Source organism: Doryrhamphus excisus, chromosome 7, assembly GCF_030265055.1.
Source record: "Doryrhamphus excisus isolate RoL2022-K1 chromosome 7, RoL_Dexc_1.0, whole genome shotgun sequence".
NCBI lineage: Eukaryota > Metazoa > Chordata > Actinopteri > Syngnathiformes > Syngnathidae > Doryrhamphus > Doryrhamphus excisus.
Genome location: NC_080472.1, coordinates 16,716,459 through 16,728,627, shown reverse-complemented (window position 1 = coordinate 16,728,627; position 12,169 = coordinate 16,716,459). Strand labels below are relative to the sequence as shown.

General features: G+C 41.3%; 1 protein-coding gene across 1 annotated transcript in view; it reads right to left on the bottom strand.

The window, feature by feature from the left end:
- Window positions 1-11,761, bottom strand: part of ahcyl2b (adenosylhomocysteinase like 2b) — a 23,965-nt gene extending 12,204 nt beyond the window's left edge. Inside the window, exon 1 of the mRNA XM_058078035.1 lies at window positions 11,366-11,761. Within this exon, the coding sequence (XP_057934018.1) occupies window positions 11,366-11,701 (336 nt within the window). The 5' untranslated portion in view covers window positions 11,702-11,761. The remainder of the gene's footprint in view (window positions 1-11,365) is intronic.
- Between the last annotated feature and the right edge of the window lie 408 nt (window positions 11,762-12,169).

Here is a 12,169-nt window from a genome sequence, read left to right as displayed (position 1 = left end):
AAGTGACAAACTTAAGTCAAGGGCTCACCCAGGCTTTTTGCACCATCTGCTTATGATGCTATTCAAGAACAGAGCAAACATCTCCATTAACCCCAGGGAATCTTTGCCCCCCCCCTTGTTAAGACACTGTTTGTGTTTCGGGAAAATGACGACAGGTCAACAGGTTTCGAGACATCATGGGATTTCGAGGCATGGTGAAAAAAAAAAGAAAACCCCCTCTGGGCAGCAAGAGAAAACAAACAGGCACAGATGTAGAATCAAATAGGATGACATATGATACTGTGGAGATTCCCCATAGCAATGTAGTGCAATGGAAGCTAACCTGCAACGCCACCTATAACAACAACAACAACAATATTAATATTTAGCCAATCTGTTTCCAGATCTTTGCAAGATAGTCTGTTTGAAACCAAGCGGACGTTAAATGTGAATGAATCTTCCCGGTTTTGCCTTGGAATAATCTAAAGCAGGGGTCTCAAACACCCGGCCCAAATGTGGCCCGCAGGACACTAGTTTGAGGCCCCCGCCTTGATATGAAAGTTTAACGTTAGTGCGGCCCACGCAAGTTTGATATGGATGCTGTATGGTATCATGTACACAGAAAAAATTCTTACTTTTGATTAATGTTCATGTTAAAGGTTAAATAACTGTTAATAGTTATCCTCCCTATCCGTGTGGAAGTGGTAAGTTTTTGGCTATTTAAGTTTAAAGGAAATAACTTGAAGCCTACCGTTTAGTTGGCTAGCTCTCTAATTTGCGAGTTAGCATGTGTCTCAAGACCCTGCAGTTGCGCAATATGTTGTAAATAAAAAGAGTATAAATGTGACTATAGTCGTGTTTTGTCATGTCTACAGGGCTCTAATAATGCTTTGTTCATTTTAATCTGAAAATTTTTTTTTGCCTACCCACCAACTATATGTGGTTTCTTAAGTTTTTATTATTTGCCGTTTTATTATTATTATTATATTTATTTATTACTGATTGATTGATTTTCTTTATTATTGATTTGTTTATTTATTTTTCATCTTATTTTGTGCAGAAAAATAAAAATTAAGATATTTGAGAACAATGGAATGTTTTATCAGAGCTTTTATTGAAGAAATTCGGAACCAAAGCACTGAAAAAGTTTGTATATTTTTCTGTTTTTAATAAATGCGTTTTTTTTTTGTTTTTTTTTTTTGGAAAACCTAATGCGGCCCAGCCTTGCCCAGACCCTAGCTCCAGTGGCCCCCAGGTAAATTGAGTTTGAGACCCGTGATCTAAAGTATGTGAAAGTTCAACAAGGCCTTCAGATAAGACTTGACAGAGAAATCTGTAACCAAGTGACGAAGAAGTGGTTAACATTTTCCCATGCAAACCCAGGAGAAATAGCAGGTATTTTTGTGTGAACCCTAACCTCTACCCAAGGGAAAATAGACAAAGTCATGCATCCACAGCTGTGTTGTGTTTTGACACTTATAGACAGGAACCTGACTCTAATCAAACACAGGATGACCATGGGGCTTCCAAACGACTCCATCCTATCCCCGTCATTTTGGTGCCAGTAGACTAACCTCAAAAAGTGTGAGACCAACCGAAAGATGGTGGTTATCCCCAACTGATTCCATGAAAAAAATAATAAAAATCAGGATTTCCCATAGGATTTTTTTTTATTGCATGTAGCGGAAACCCTGAATATTCAGCAGCCTGGGGTACAGTTATGCAACCTACAGGGTGACAGCTTTGCACGACAATATGGAGTGAAAAAGACAAGCGATTCCTCCAGTGTCACAGGATCCTCAAGCTTTGCCATCTGTTACTAAATGGCATTACATAAACGGCAGAAGCTTTGCTTTAAAGATATTTGTATGCTGTGTCATGCAGTGGAGATTTAAGCTGTCACTCCGTGGGATGACATGACATGAACCGGGTAGAAGAGGGACTTGGGGACAACAGCGTGAGTGAATAAGGAACAACAGTTATCCCTCGCTACATCGTGGATCCAGAAGTAATTAATGAATGATCATTTAAATAATACCAATTAGTAAAAACATCTACATATTTATCCAAATGGAACTTATTATTGGTCTAAGTGAAGCATTTTCAAGTATAAAAATGGCTAAATAAGAACCTAATGAATGAAACGCAAATAGAAAGCAGATGAAGCATTCTAACTGAGAATGCAGTATTCCACATTGGCCACTAGCTGTCAGTAATGGCTCAGTGAGACAAGTACCAGATGCCATGAGTATTGCAGGTTTAACTTATCTCACAACATGCACAATAATAATAATAATAATAACACTGACTATTGTTGGGGCCCTAACCCATGACAAGCTAAAACTGAACTCTGAACCTCACTTCCTGTCCTCCACACATCTGTCCGCCCAAGGAGTTCCTCAAGGAAACATGAGTAGGACTTGTATTTATTCATTCATTCATTTTCTACCGCTTATCCTCACGAGGGTTGCGGGGGGTGCTGGAGCCTATTCCAGCTGTCTTCGGGCGAGAGGCGGGGCCAGCCAATCACAGGGCCCATATAGACAAACAACCATTCACACTCACATTCATACCTATGGACAATTTGGAGTCGCCAATTAACCTAGGATGTTTTTGGAATGTGGGAGGAAACCGGAGATGGCCGAGGGTGGGATTGAACTCGTGTCAACTATACTGTGTATATGTCTTAATTTCTCTGATTATATATACTATATTGCAGTATCGTCCAGATATTGCATAATGTATGTTAAGGCCGTGATGGCCCGGTTACTACTGGTGATAAATCCATGAACGTAAAACATGAGGTGGGAACAAGACACCTTAACACCTTTCATCCAATGGCCGAACACACGTGACCACGTTCCCCAATAAGAGGAGGAGGCGGAGGAAGCAGCTAGCGTGAGGTGGCCGTGCACGCTGCCCCAAGGGTGGCTATGATGTAAGAGCGCTTCCCTCTGATTTATGCGCACAGACAAGCTCTTGCGTCGTAAACAACAGCACACATACATGCATGCACGCAAGAGGCGTCCGCCGTGCGTACAGTGTGCACCCCCACATGCAGCTACCACTGGTCTCACACGTGCCTACACACACATGCATCGCCGGGGGGGAATTTCATGTCACTAGACACAGTATACAGTACTAGTCATGTCACCAGCAACATAAGAGGAGCAGTCTAGATCCATAACTTTAGTAAAAAGGTCAACGATGGAAGGTATGCATGCAATGAATGAATGAATGATACAATCCAAACCCTATATGCAGGCTTTATAAGTAAATGGCAACCATGTACATGTTACACAGGAAGTGGAAAAACTATAAGCAACTACTGCCTACTTTTTGTTGTTGATATTTTCTTAAAATATGAACGGTTCTTCTACTGCTGCTTTGCTGTTGCCCCTGCAGAGCAGAGTCAGGACTGCATGCACAAGCACTTCTCTCGGGGATGTGGCCTGCAGATCGCGGATTGCAGGGCTAGGACCTAAACCATTACCATTCAAGTACTTCTATTTCCACGTCATAAATCAGCGCTTTCCAGCATATTTTGGCTCTAAAAGTAAACACAAAACAACACTTTTTGTTATGTAGGCCACTTGGGAGCCTCGGGGGGGGGCCCTCACATTGGAACTGTGGTCAAATGACCTTCAGTCACTGACAAATCATCGGTTCTGCTATGTTTAGCTAAATAGTAAGCAGTGGAAATATTGGCTGTAGTGTTGTGTCAACAATATCATGGCTTTTACGCTACCGTGTTATCGAGCTGTAACAAACATCTGCTTACTCACGCAAGCAACCACCGGGTTACCTTTCGGTCACTCCGGCTTTTAACGGTTCAATAAATGCTTTTAGCGAGCTAAATGGCTTGGTAATGTCAGTGATTAAACTCAGTGACACAATTAAGCTCATAAAAGTTGGACACCACAGACGGACTTATTTGAGAACGGGATTTACACAAATGGTTGTTTTCCTTTTCCTATTATCATCCTTTCTGCTATGATGCCAGTGAGAACTGTAGATACCGTATGTCTTATGCCCACCAGATGGTGACAACGGCAACTTTGAAAACCCCTGAGCTACTACGTATACTGTAAATCAGTGTTTTTCAACCTTTTTTTGAGCCACCGCATGTTTTTTTAAAAATTGGAAAAATCTTGTGGCACACCACTAACCAAAAATGTTACAAAATGTCACCATGACCTCACACATGCATCAAAAAGTCTATCGGAGGAACAAGGTAGGTGTTGCCACACGGACCAATATTACATTGCTCTGACAGTCCTTACACCACAGACACTCGACAGTAGCCACGTTTCTCTTTCCAAATGACCTTTCGGGAAACAATGGTATCCACGGAAAGGAATATTCCAATCTCTTGTCTACATGCGCCGTGAAAATCAACCAGAATAGTCAATGGGGCATGTGCGGTAAAACGTAAATATCAACATCACGTGATACCAGCTTCCCCGAGTTTTTCTTTCACTTGTTGGAATAACTCCGTATTGCCAGGTTTTCGTCTGTCCAGTCTTGAAATTTAGTTTGAATCAAAAACAAACTTTGCTTAGCAGTCCAGTGCCGATTGCTGGCCTCCGTTTTTAAAACTGAAGAACGTCTGGAGCTGCGTGTTACGTCATATCTGAGCATGCACCAAAAGAACGCACCCGGGATAAATTTAAACAGGAAAAGATCAAATTCAATCTTGCTAATATTTTATAATTAAACTCGGGACATGTTTTATATAGATATATATTTTCTTTTTTAATAAAACTGGACTTGTGAATGGCGTATAGAAGTGTTTAGATTCTGTTTCACAGATGGCGGTAATGCACACGAAAGCTGCTTGCCAACCACCAATAAACAACAGAAGAAGAAAAACACCACAAAGAAGAAGGCACCCTGACAACTTTCCGTTTGTGCGGGTACAAGATACCTCAATCGGATTGGGGAAAGGAATATTCCACCCCTGTTCAATTCTTTCCGTTTGAGCAAATATACCAAATGCAATTGGGATATTTGGGTCCATATATTCATGGCTATTGACATAATATTTGCAAATGATGATTAATCAATGTTAACATGAAAAGTGATATTGGATAATTCCTCACGGCACACCTGACGGTTTCTCAAGGTACACTAGTGCGCCGCGGCACAGTGGTTGAAAATCACTGCTGTAAATCGCAGGTTCCCAATGTTGGGGGCTATATCAATAATTGGGGGCTCCTCCGCCTTGAGAAGAGCCGGATGAAGTGGCTCGGGCAACTAATCAGGACACCTCTGACCGATAGGAGGTTTAAGGGAAGACCCACGACACGTTGGACAGACTATGCCTCAAATCTCATGGGGGCGGGAGCACGTTAAAAAGCTCCAACACAACAAATGTAATACAAACACGAAGAACAAACATGAAGAACAAACACTTGGCGGCGTATGGTGCCTTTCTGAGGCTCACAGCAGGGAATCGCAAGAAGGTCGGCGGCGTAACAACAGCCAAGTGCTAGCTCACGCAGACAACACTCCCGTATGAGCAATACAGTCAGAAGCCGAAACGAACAATAATTGAATTCACCCGACGAAATGACAAGCCTTTCGCATTAGTGGAATACACCGGCTATTATCGACTGTACTCTCACATACTTGCATCCTGAACGGAAACATTTCACAGGCGTAGCACTGCCTGAGCTTCACCAGACTCTTGGATTCTTTAAATTATTACTCATAAATAAACTGTTATAAACCATAATTGACACTGGTATTGGCTGATCTCTCATGAATAAACAGTATCGGAATCGATCCTTCTGCTCTGAGCATCCTTGGGTGGGACAGTTCATGTGTACAACAAATGTATAAGTACTAAGGGTGATGTCAGCCTCCCTCTGGGCTGCTCTGGCTTCCTCTGCTGGACAGATGCAGGATTGCAGCGCCTCAGCAGCCACAACCACTGAAATGGTTTGCTGGGAAGAAATGCATGACGGGAAAACATGAAGAGTTTTCTTTGGTTTGTTTTTAACTCATATTGGTATTTGTATTAGATATTTCTTAGCTACCTTTTGACTGTTAAGTTAATGTGTGATGATTTTAGCATTCAGAGCAGCATAAAACCCTGATCAGAGCATCTCTAGTTAATGTTTTCAACATGTTCAAATGTATGAAGCAATGTTTGAAAAACACTCCAGCACAGATTTTCAAGTAAAAATGTATAGAATGTTAAAACAGAATAGATTCTATAAAAATGGGCATTGGGCAGCAAATTTGTACCACTGGTTTGCGTAAAAGAAGGAAACTTTTGGCAAAGTTAGACATCGAAAACTCCGGAAACACAGTCCTGCCACAAACGAATGGTCAGTAGTGCATATCCAATCACGCTGCATATCCAGTACACAGTCCACTCGTGTCTCCACATCATGTCCACTCTGGTGGTCACATGGACACTCATAATGACACTGTTACACACATATAGCACACACTTGTTTGACGGTGATGAAACTAAGAGGGTTTAACAATTGACACTAACTGTCAATGTTTCCAAGAACCTGACATTGGGGAACACGTCAGCATCCTTCCAGTCATGACGACAACAACAATCCATCTGAGCAGTGATATATGGATGTGGCCAAGTGGTGTGGAGTGACAGCTATTCAAAGTGGTGCAAGATACCATACAGTCCATTTCCTGAGTAAGCCTCTGCGGCCAGGACGGCGGCAGTTAGAAGGGTGTGAACTCTCACACCATTTTACTTGCTACGGCGCTGAGATTGTGAACAGTAAAAGTGCACGGGGGGGGGGGGGGGGGGGGGGGTCGCGCTGCATAGGAGAGGGTGTGTTGGATGCGGAGTTGTTGCATTTAAAAAGGAGTCTGGCGAGCAGGAGTAATGTGTTGCTGATGTCGGGGCACACGAGGCCAGTGGACAGAGCCAGGAGGATAAAAAAAAAAAAAGAAAAGCATGGAAATCTGCAGGAGAAGCTAGATGGAGCGCTACACTGGCTCAAACTGGGTTTCACTGACGGGTCATTAAATCAGCAACAAATCCCTCTGCAGACAGTGACCGATCATGAATCTTTAACAGTCCTGTTATGCATTTCTGACAATAATCAACATCATACATGATGACTCAATCACCAATAAGCACAATATTTAAGCTAATACAATGACAAAATGCTGGCACTAAAGTACAAATATAAGGTAGCAGAAGCATTCCAATTGTAAATGTAATGTAATATTCACCATTGACCACTAGGTGTCGGTGTTGGCAATCACCACAAAAGGCATTTTATCTCACAGCAGGCACAACACAAGTAACATTCATTCATTCATTTTCTAATCATCATAATAACAACACGGGATCCTATTGGGCCAGTAATCCACGTCGAGCTAAAACTCAACTCTGAACCTCCAACGTGACTTCCTGTCCTCCCGCCACTAAGCTCCTCTTGGGAACACATTTACTGTGACACACACACACACACACAAGTGTTTTATTTATTTCTTAAATGACTTATTTACTCTTATGTCTACTTTATTGGGTAGTGGAAAGCCATTTTAAGCCACCATTACAATACACCCATGAGTCAATCACCCCCGCAGGAACTACACTGTCCAGAAAAGAACAAGTAACTGCTAACATGTGTGTCTGTCATCTGATTTATGTCTTATTTTCTCTAATCATATCAACTATATTATGTGTTATACAAATGTAAAAGTGACTATATTCCCTGTCTAGAGGCCTCTAATAATATTAAAAGTCGTATCTAAAAAGATGATAATCAGGTTCTTTATACCATAACTACAAAGATTTATTAATATTGATTCGTACTTATCACGGTCATGTATGGAACCCATGAATCGTTGTAAACAAGGGCAGACTGTACAGATTTATTATGCACTAAAAATTATTATTGTCTAAATAGCTGGCAATGGAAGTACTAAGTAGCAAGATAACTGCCTTCAGTGGCTAGTCAATCTATTCTGTTATATACGTAAGCTGTACACAGACTATTCTAAATAGTATTCAGTGGATAAAATCTCACTTTTGTGAGATACAGGATACTGTGCTTCAAAGTTGCTCAATACTGAAAATCTGCATTGTTTGCAGTCCAACACCACTTAAAAAGGGGAACTGCAATTTTGGGGGAATTTTGTCCATTATTCACAATTCTTATGTGAAACATGAACACATTAATTGTGACCCAGGATTGCAGTTCCCCTTTAAGACTATGCAGTCCATTTGTACAACACCATGGAACGACAAGGGGCCAACTGGGAGGTGTTTGATTTCCAGTTTCCTGACACCATCGTGCAACATTCTGTTGCGCGTGCACATCGTAAGGAGCCTTTTGGTTTGTTCACACTTGCACTACCAATGTGGACAGCAACAAAGCCATTCCCTTTCATAATTGTGTTTAGTATGAATATAAGCATATGGCATGAAAGACAAGTGCAGGACAAGTGAAAATATTTAGCCTTCAGAGAGCTGATGTGTTCTTTGTAGCAAATAACCGCTTCTTCCATCCACTCCACTTCCCATGTAGGGCAGCCACAGGTCACTGTAAGCCTGTTAGTCGGCGAGCAATACCGGGAACACCAGCTTAGGGTGCGTGACATAACGTTACATCAAAGCGGGATGATCTGATGAGCGCGCGGACGGGAAGCGGCCCTGTGGATGAATTCAAATGTTGAATAAAATCACCTGCTGGATTTGACGAATGTCAAAAAGGACAGTGGGGAATGATTAACTGTGGGGAACAGATGGTTTGGTCCACAGAACCATATGGGATGTTTGGGGAGGGGAGGAATACAGGAAACAGGTCTGAGAAGAGAAAACCTGTGTCAATCGCGTTTTGATGCTGGAGACGCCACATGAGACAGGAAGTAGCACCAAACTGTGCAAGTTACAATAAAACCAAAAACAAAAAAAGCTCACATCTGGACTCGGCTACAACACGGAGCTGGTCTTTTAATCCCCTCACGACAGTGGATTAAAAAGCAACCAGTTGATAGTGGACTGCATGAATCCAACAGATGCACACGGCCCGGCTGTGGTCATGCTTCTATAATGCAGTGTGTGCCATAGGAGACCCTGTGATCTATAAATAGACAAACCTTCTGACCTAGCGGATGCAAGGGGGTTATTGGACAGATGTCAATGGGATTAATATTCATCTTGCATAAGCTTGCTGGTCTTCATGAATGTGAATAAAGCAACAGAATATGCATGAATCACCAAAACAATCTCTAAAACAGGGGTCTCAAACATGCGGCCCGCAGGCCAAATGTGGCCCACAGGACACTAGTTTGAGGCCCCCCGCCTTGATATGAAAGTTTAATGTTAGTGCGGCCCGCGCAAGTTTGATATGGATGCTGTATGGTATCATGTACCCAGAAAAAAATATTACGTTTGATTAATGTTCATGTTAAAGGTTAAATAACTGTTAATAGTTATCCTCCCTATCCGTGTGGAAGTGGTAAGTTTTTGGCTATTTAAGTTTGAGGGAAATAACTTGAAGGCTACTGTTTAGGTCGCTAGCTCTCTAGTTTGCGAGTTAGCATGTGTCTCAAGACCCTGCAGTTGTGCAATATGTTGTAAATAAAAAAAAGTATAAATGTGACTATAGTCGTGTTTTGTCATGTCTACAGTGCTCTAATAATGCTTTGTTAATTTTAATCTGAAAAAATAATTTGTCTACCCACCAACTATATGTGGTTTCTTAAGTTTGTATTATTATTATTATATTTATTTATTTATTACTGATTGATTGATTTTCTTTATTCTTGATTTGTTTATTTATTTTTCATCTTATTTTGTGTAGAAAAATAAAAAGATATTTGAGAACAGTGGAATGTTTTATCAGAGCTTTTCTTGTAGAAAAACGAAACCAAAGAGAAGTTTATTCATTTTTCTGTTTTTAATAAATGCGTTTTTTGTTGGGGTTTTTTTGGAAAACCTGATGCGGCCCAGTCTCGCCCAGACCCTAGCTCCAGTGGCCCCCAAGTAAATTGAGTTTGAGACCCCTTCTCTAAATTAATAATAAAATGGCAGTACCGTCCCATCATATGCGAACTAATCCAGATGTGGCTGTGGCTCTCCGGTAAATCCAGACTTTTTAGCCATAGTCGATGTCCGGCTGAGGTGCGCGAAACCTGCTCTGCATTGTTGCACTATCCAGTACAGATGGGGGTGCAATGTGGGTTGTCTCTGTAAGTCCACCCCATCATTTTGGTTTACATAATTAATCACCCGGTCGATGCCGCGGTAAAAGTCTCATTCCTGCCATAGATGATAAAGTGATCAATACAAACCACCGGCTATAAATCAATGTCAAGTCACTTGTCAGGGGAAATAAGCCTCCAGCTTCCTTATCAAACATTGCCCTTAATATCCACTTCTGTTTGAATAGGCCTCTGTGAGACACGCAGATAAGTACATTTGCCGACTTGTATTCAAGACGTTTGAATGACGTCACAGGGAGGGAAGTTCCTTGAAAGGTCGCTTATTGGTGCCTGTAAAGCAGCAGTTGGACAGACCCTATAGTAATTGAATACTATGTCGTGTTTCAATGTACAAAACAACTTAAATATGTAAAAACGCTAAAAACATCAATATGAGGTTGGAGTTTGTTTCCAGAGAGATGATAAAAGCATGGTATGATGTGCGCAAGCATGTTTTTAAACATCTATTTGGCAGTGGAGGCTTGTCTTGGTGGTGATCTGAACCCAAAAAAACTATTACACAATTAATTGGACAGAAATGGTGACATTGTGGAGATCTCATTTAAATTTTAATTCCAAAATGACAGAACAAACACATAATTTGGGTTGGATTTTACTTTCATATATTATATATATATATATATATATATATATATATATATATATATATATATATATAAATAATAAGCCCCGGTAGTGTAGTGGTTTCATGTTAAACTGTACCTGTATAGGCCCGCGGCCCCATAGTTGGGGACACTTGCCGTAGCGCACTCATAATCGTGTCAATCAAAATAAGCACTGTCATCTTTTGACACTTTTTGAAAATATGTATAGTTGTCATGATGGAAATAAAATAAATATATAATATTGTTTGTCCGGTTTAAAAACCCCATAACGGAAAACAATATGATACGGTTTAAAGGGGAAGTGGGATCCCCACAAGCAAAACTTTAGTGTCCCGGTTTAATTGAGTAAAATTATACAAACATAGAAAAGTTACATGAGATGGTTGTTCTTGTAGTGTCTCCAGTGTTGTTGTGATAATAGTGTGTTATTGTGTGTAATTCACACTGCTGATTCAGCGTCGATGTCTGTTAGCATGCTAGCATCGCCACACAGCGTGCTTTCATTATGGAGCCAGGAGGAAAGAGGGCAATAATGGAGACAAAAATAAGCCATCACTTGCCTTTTTCATCCGCGGTGCCTCCGCAACGGTGCCGTCACGGTTGACAAATGCCTCACCGCCGTTCTGTTGGGGGTCCGGACGCTTCATAGCCGACGCCTGCGGCATCTTCGCCGCGTTTGGGGCGAGCAAGCCCAGGCTGCCTTCCCCGGCTTTGGCGGAGGGCTCCGCTGTCGGGGACGCAGCGGCGGAGGAACCGGCCTCGTGTGGATAGTTTCTGGCCATGTTTAGTCCCTCCGAGGTCGGTGTTATCGGGGAATCGGTCGGTAATTCTTTACCGGTGGCGACGTCTTTGAGTTCGACCTCTGCCATTTTCGCTGCCACAACCTGCACTGACATCGCTACAGTTTGACAAAGTCCCTTTTCCAACACTAGATAGCGAGGAGAGCGGATGTGAGTGGAGAGAGCGCAGGAGCCCAGTGCATTCTGGGACTTGTAGTTCTTTATATAATGCTTGACTACAACCTCTAGCATAACAGCTAACAATGTTAATATTTCATGGAGACTTCAGCAGTAATATATATGTTATTAGAAAATTGTTTTAATTACATTGGAGTCAGTGTGAATTGCCATAGCAACTAGTGTATAACAAGAAAAATAATAAAGAAAAATAATATATCTATCTCTCTCTCTCTATATATATATATATATATAGTGCAATTTGCTGCATTATTTTCCTGTGTCCTTGCTTTTTGTAATGTCAAATTGGCATTGCATAAAAAAAAACACCAAAATGATCGGCTAACCGGATTTTAATCACCACTAATAGCACTGAAGGGCATGTGTAATGTGTTTTGTAATAGTACA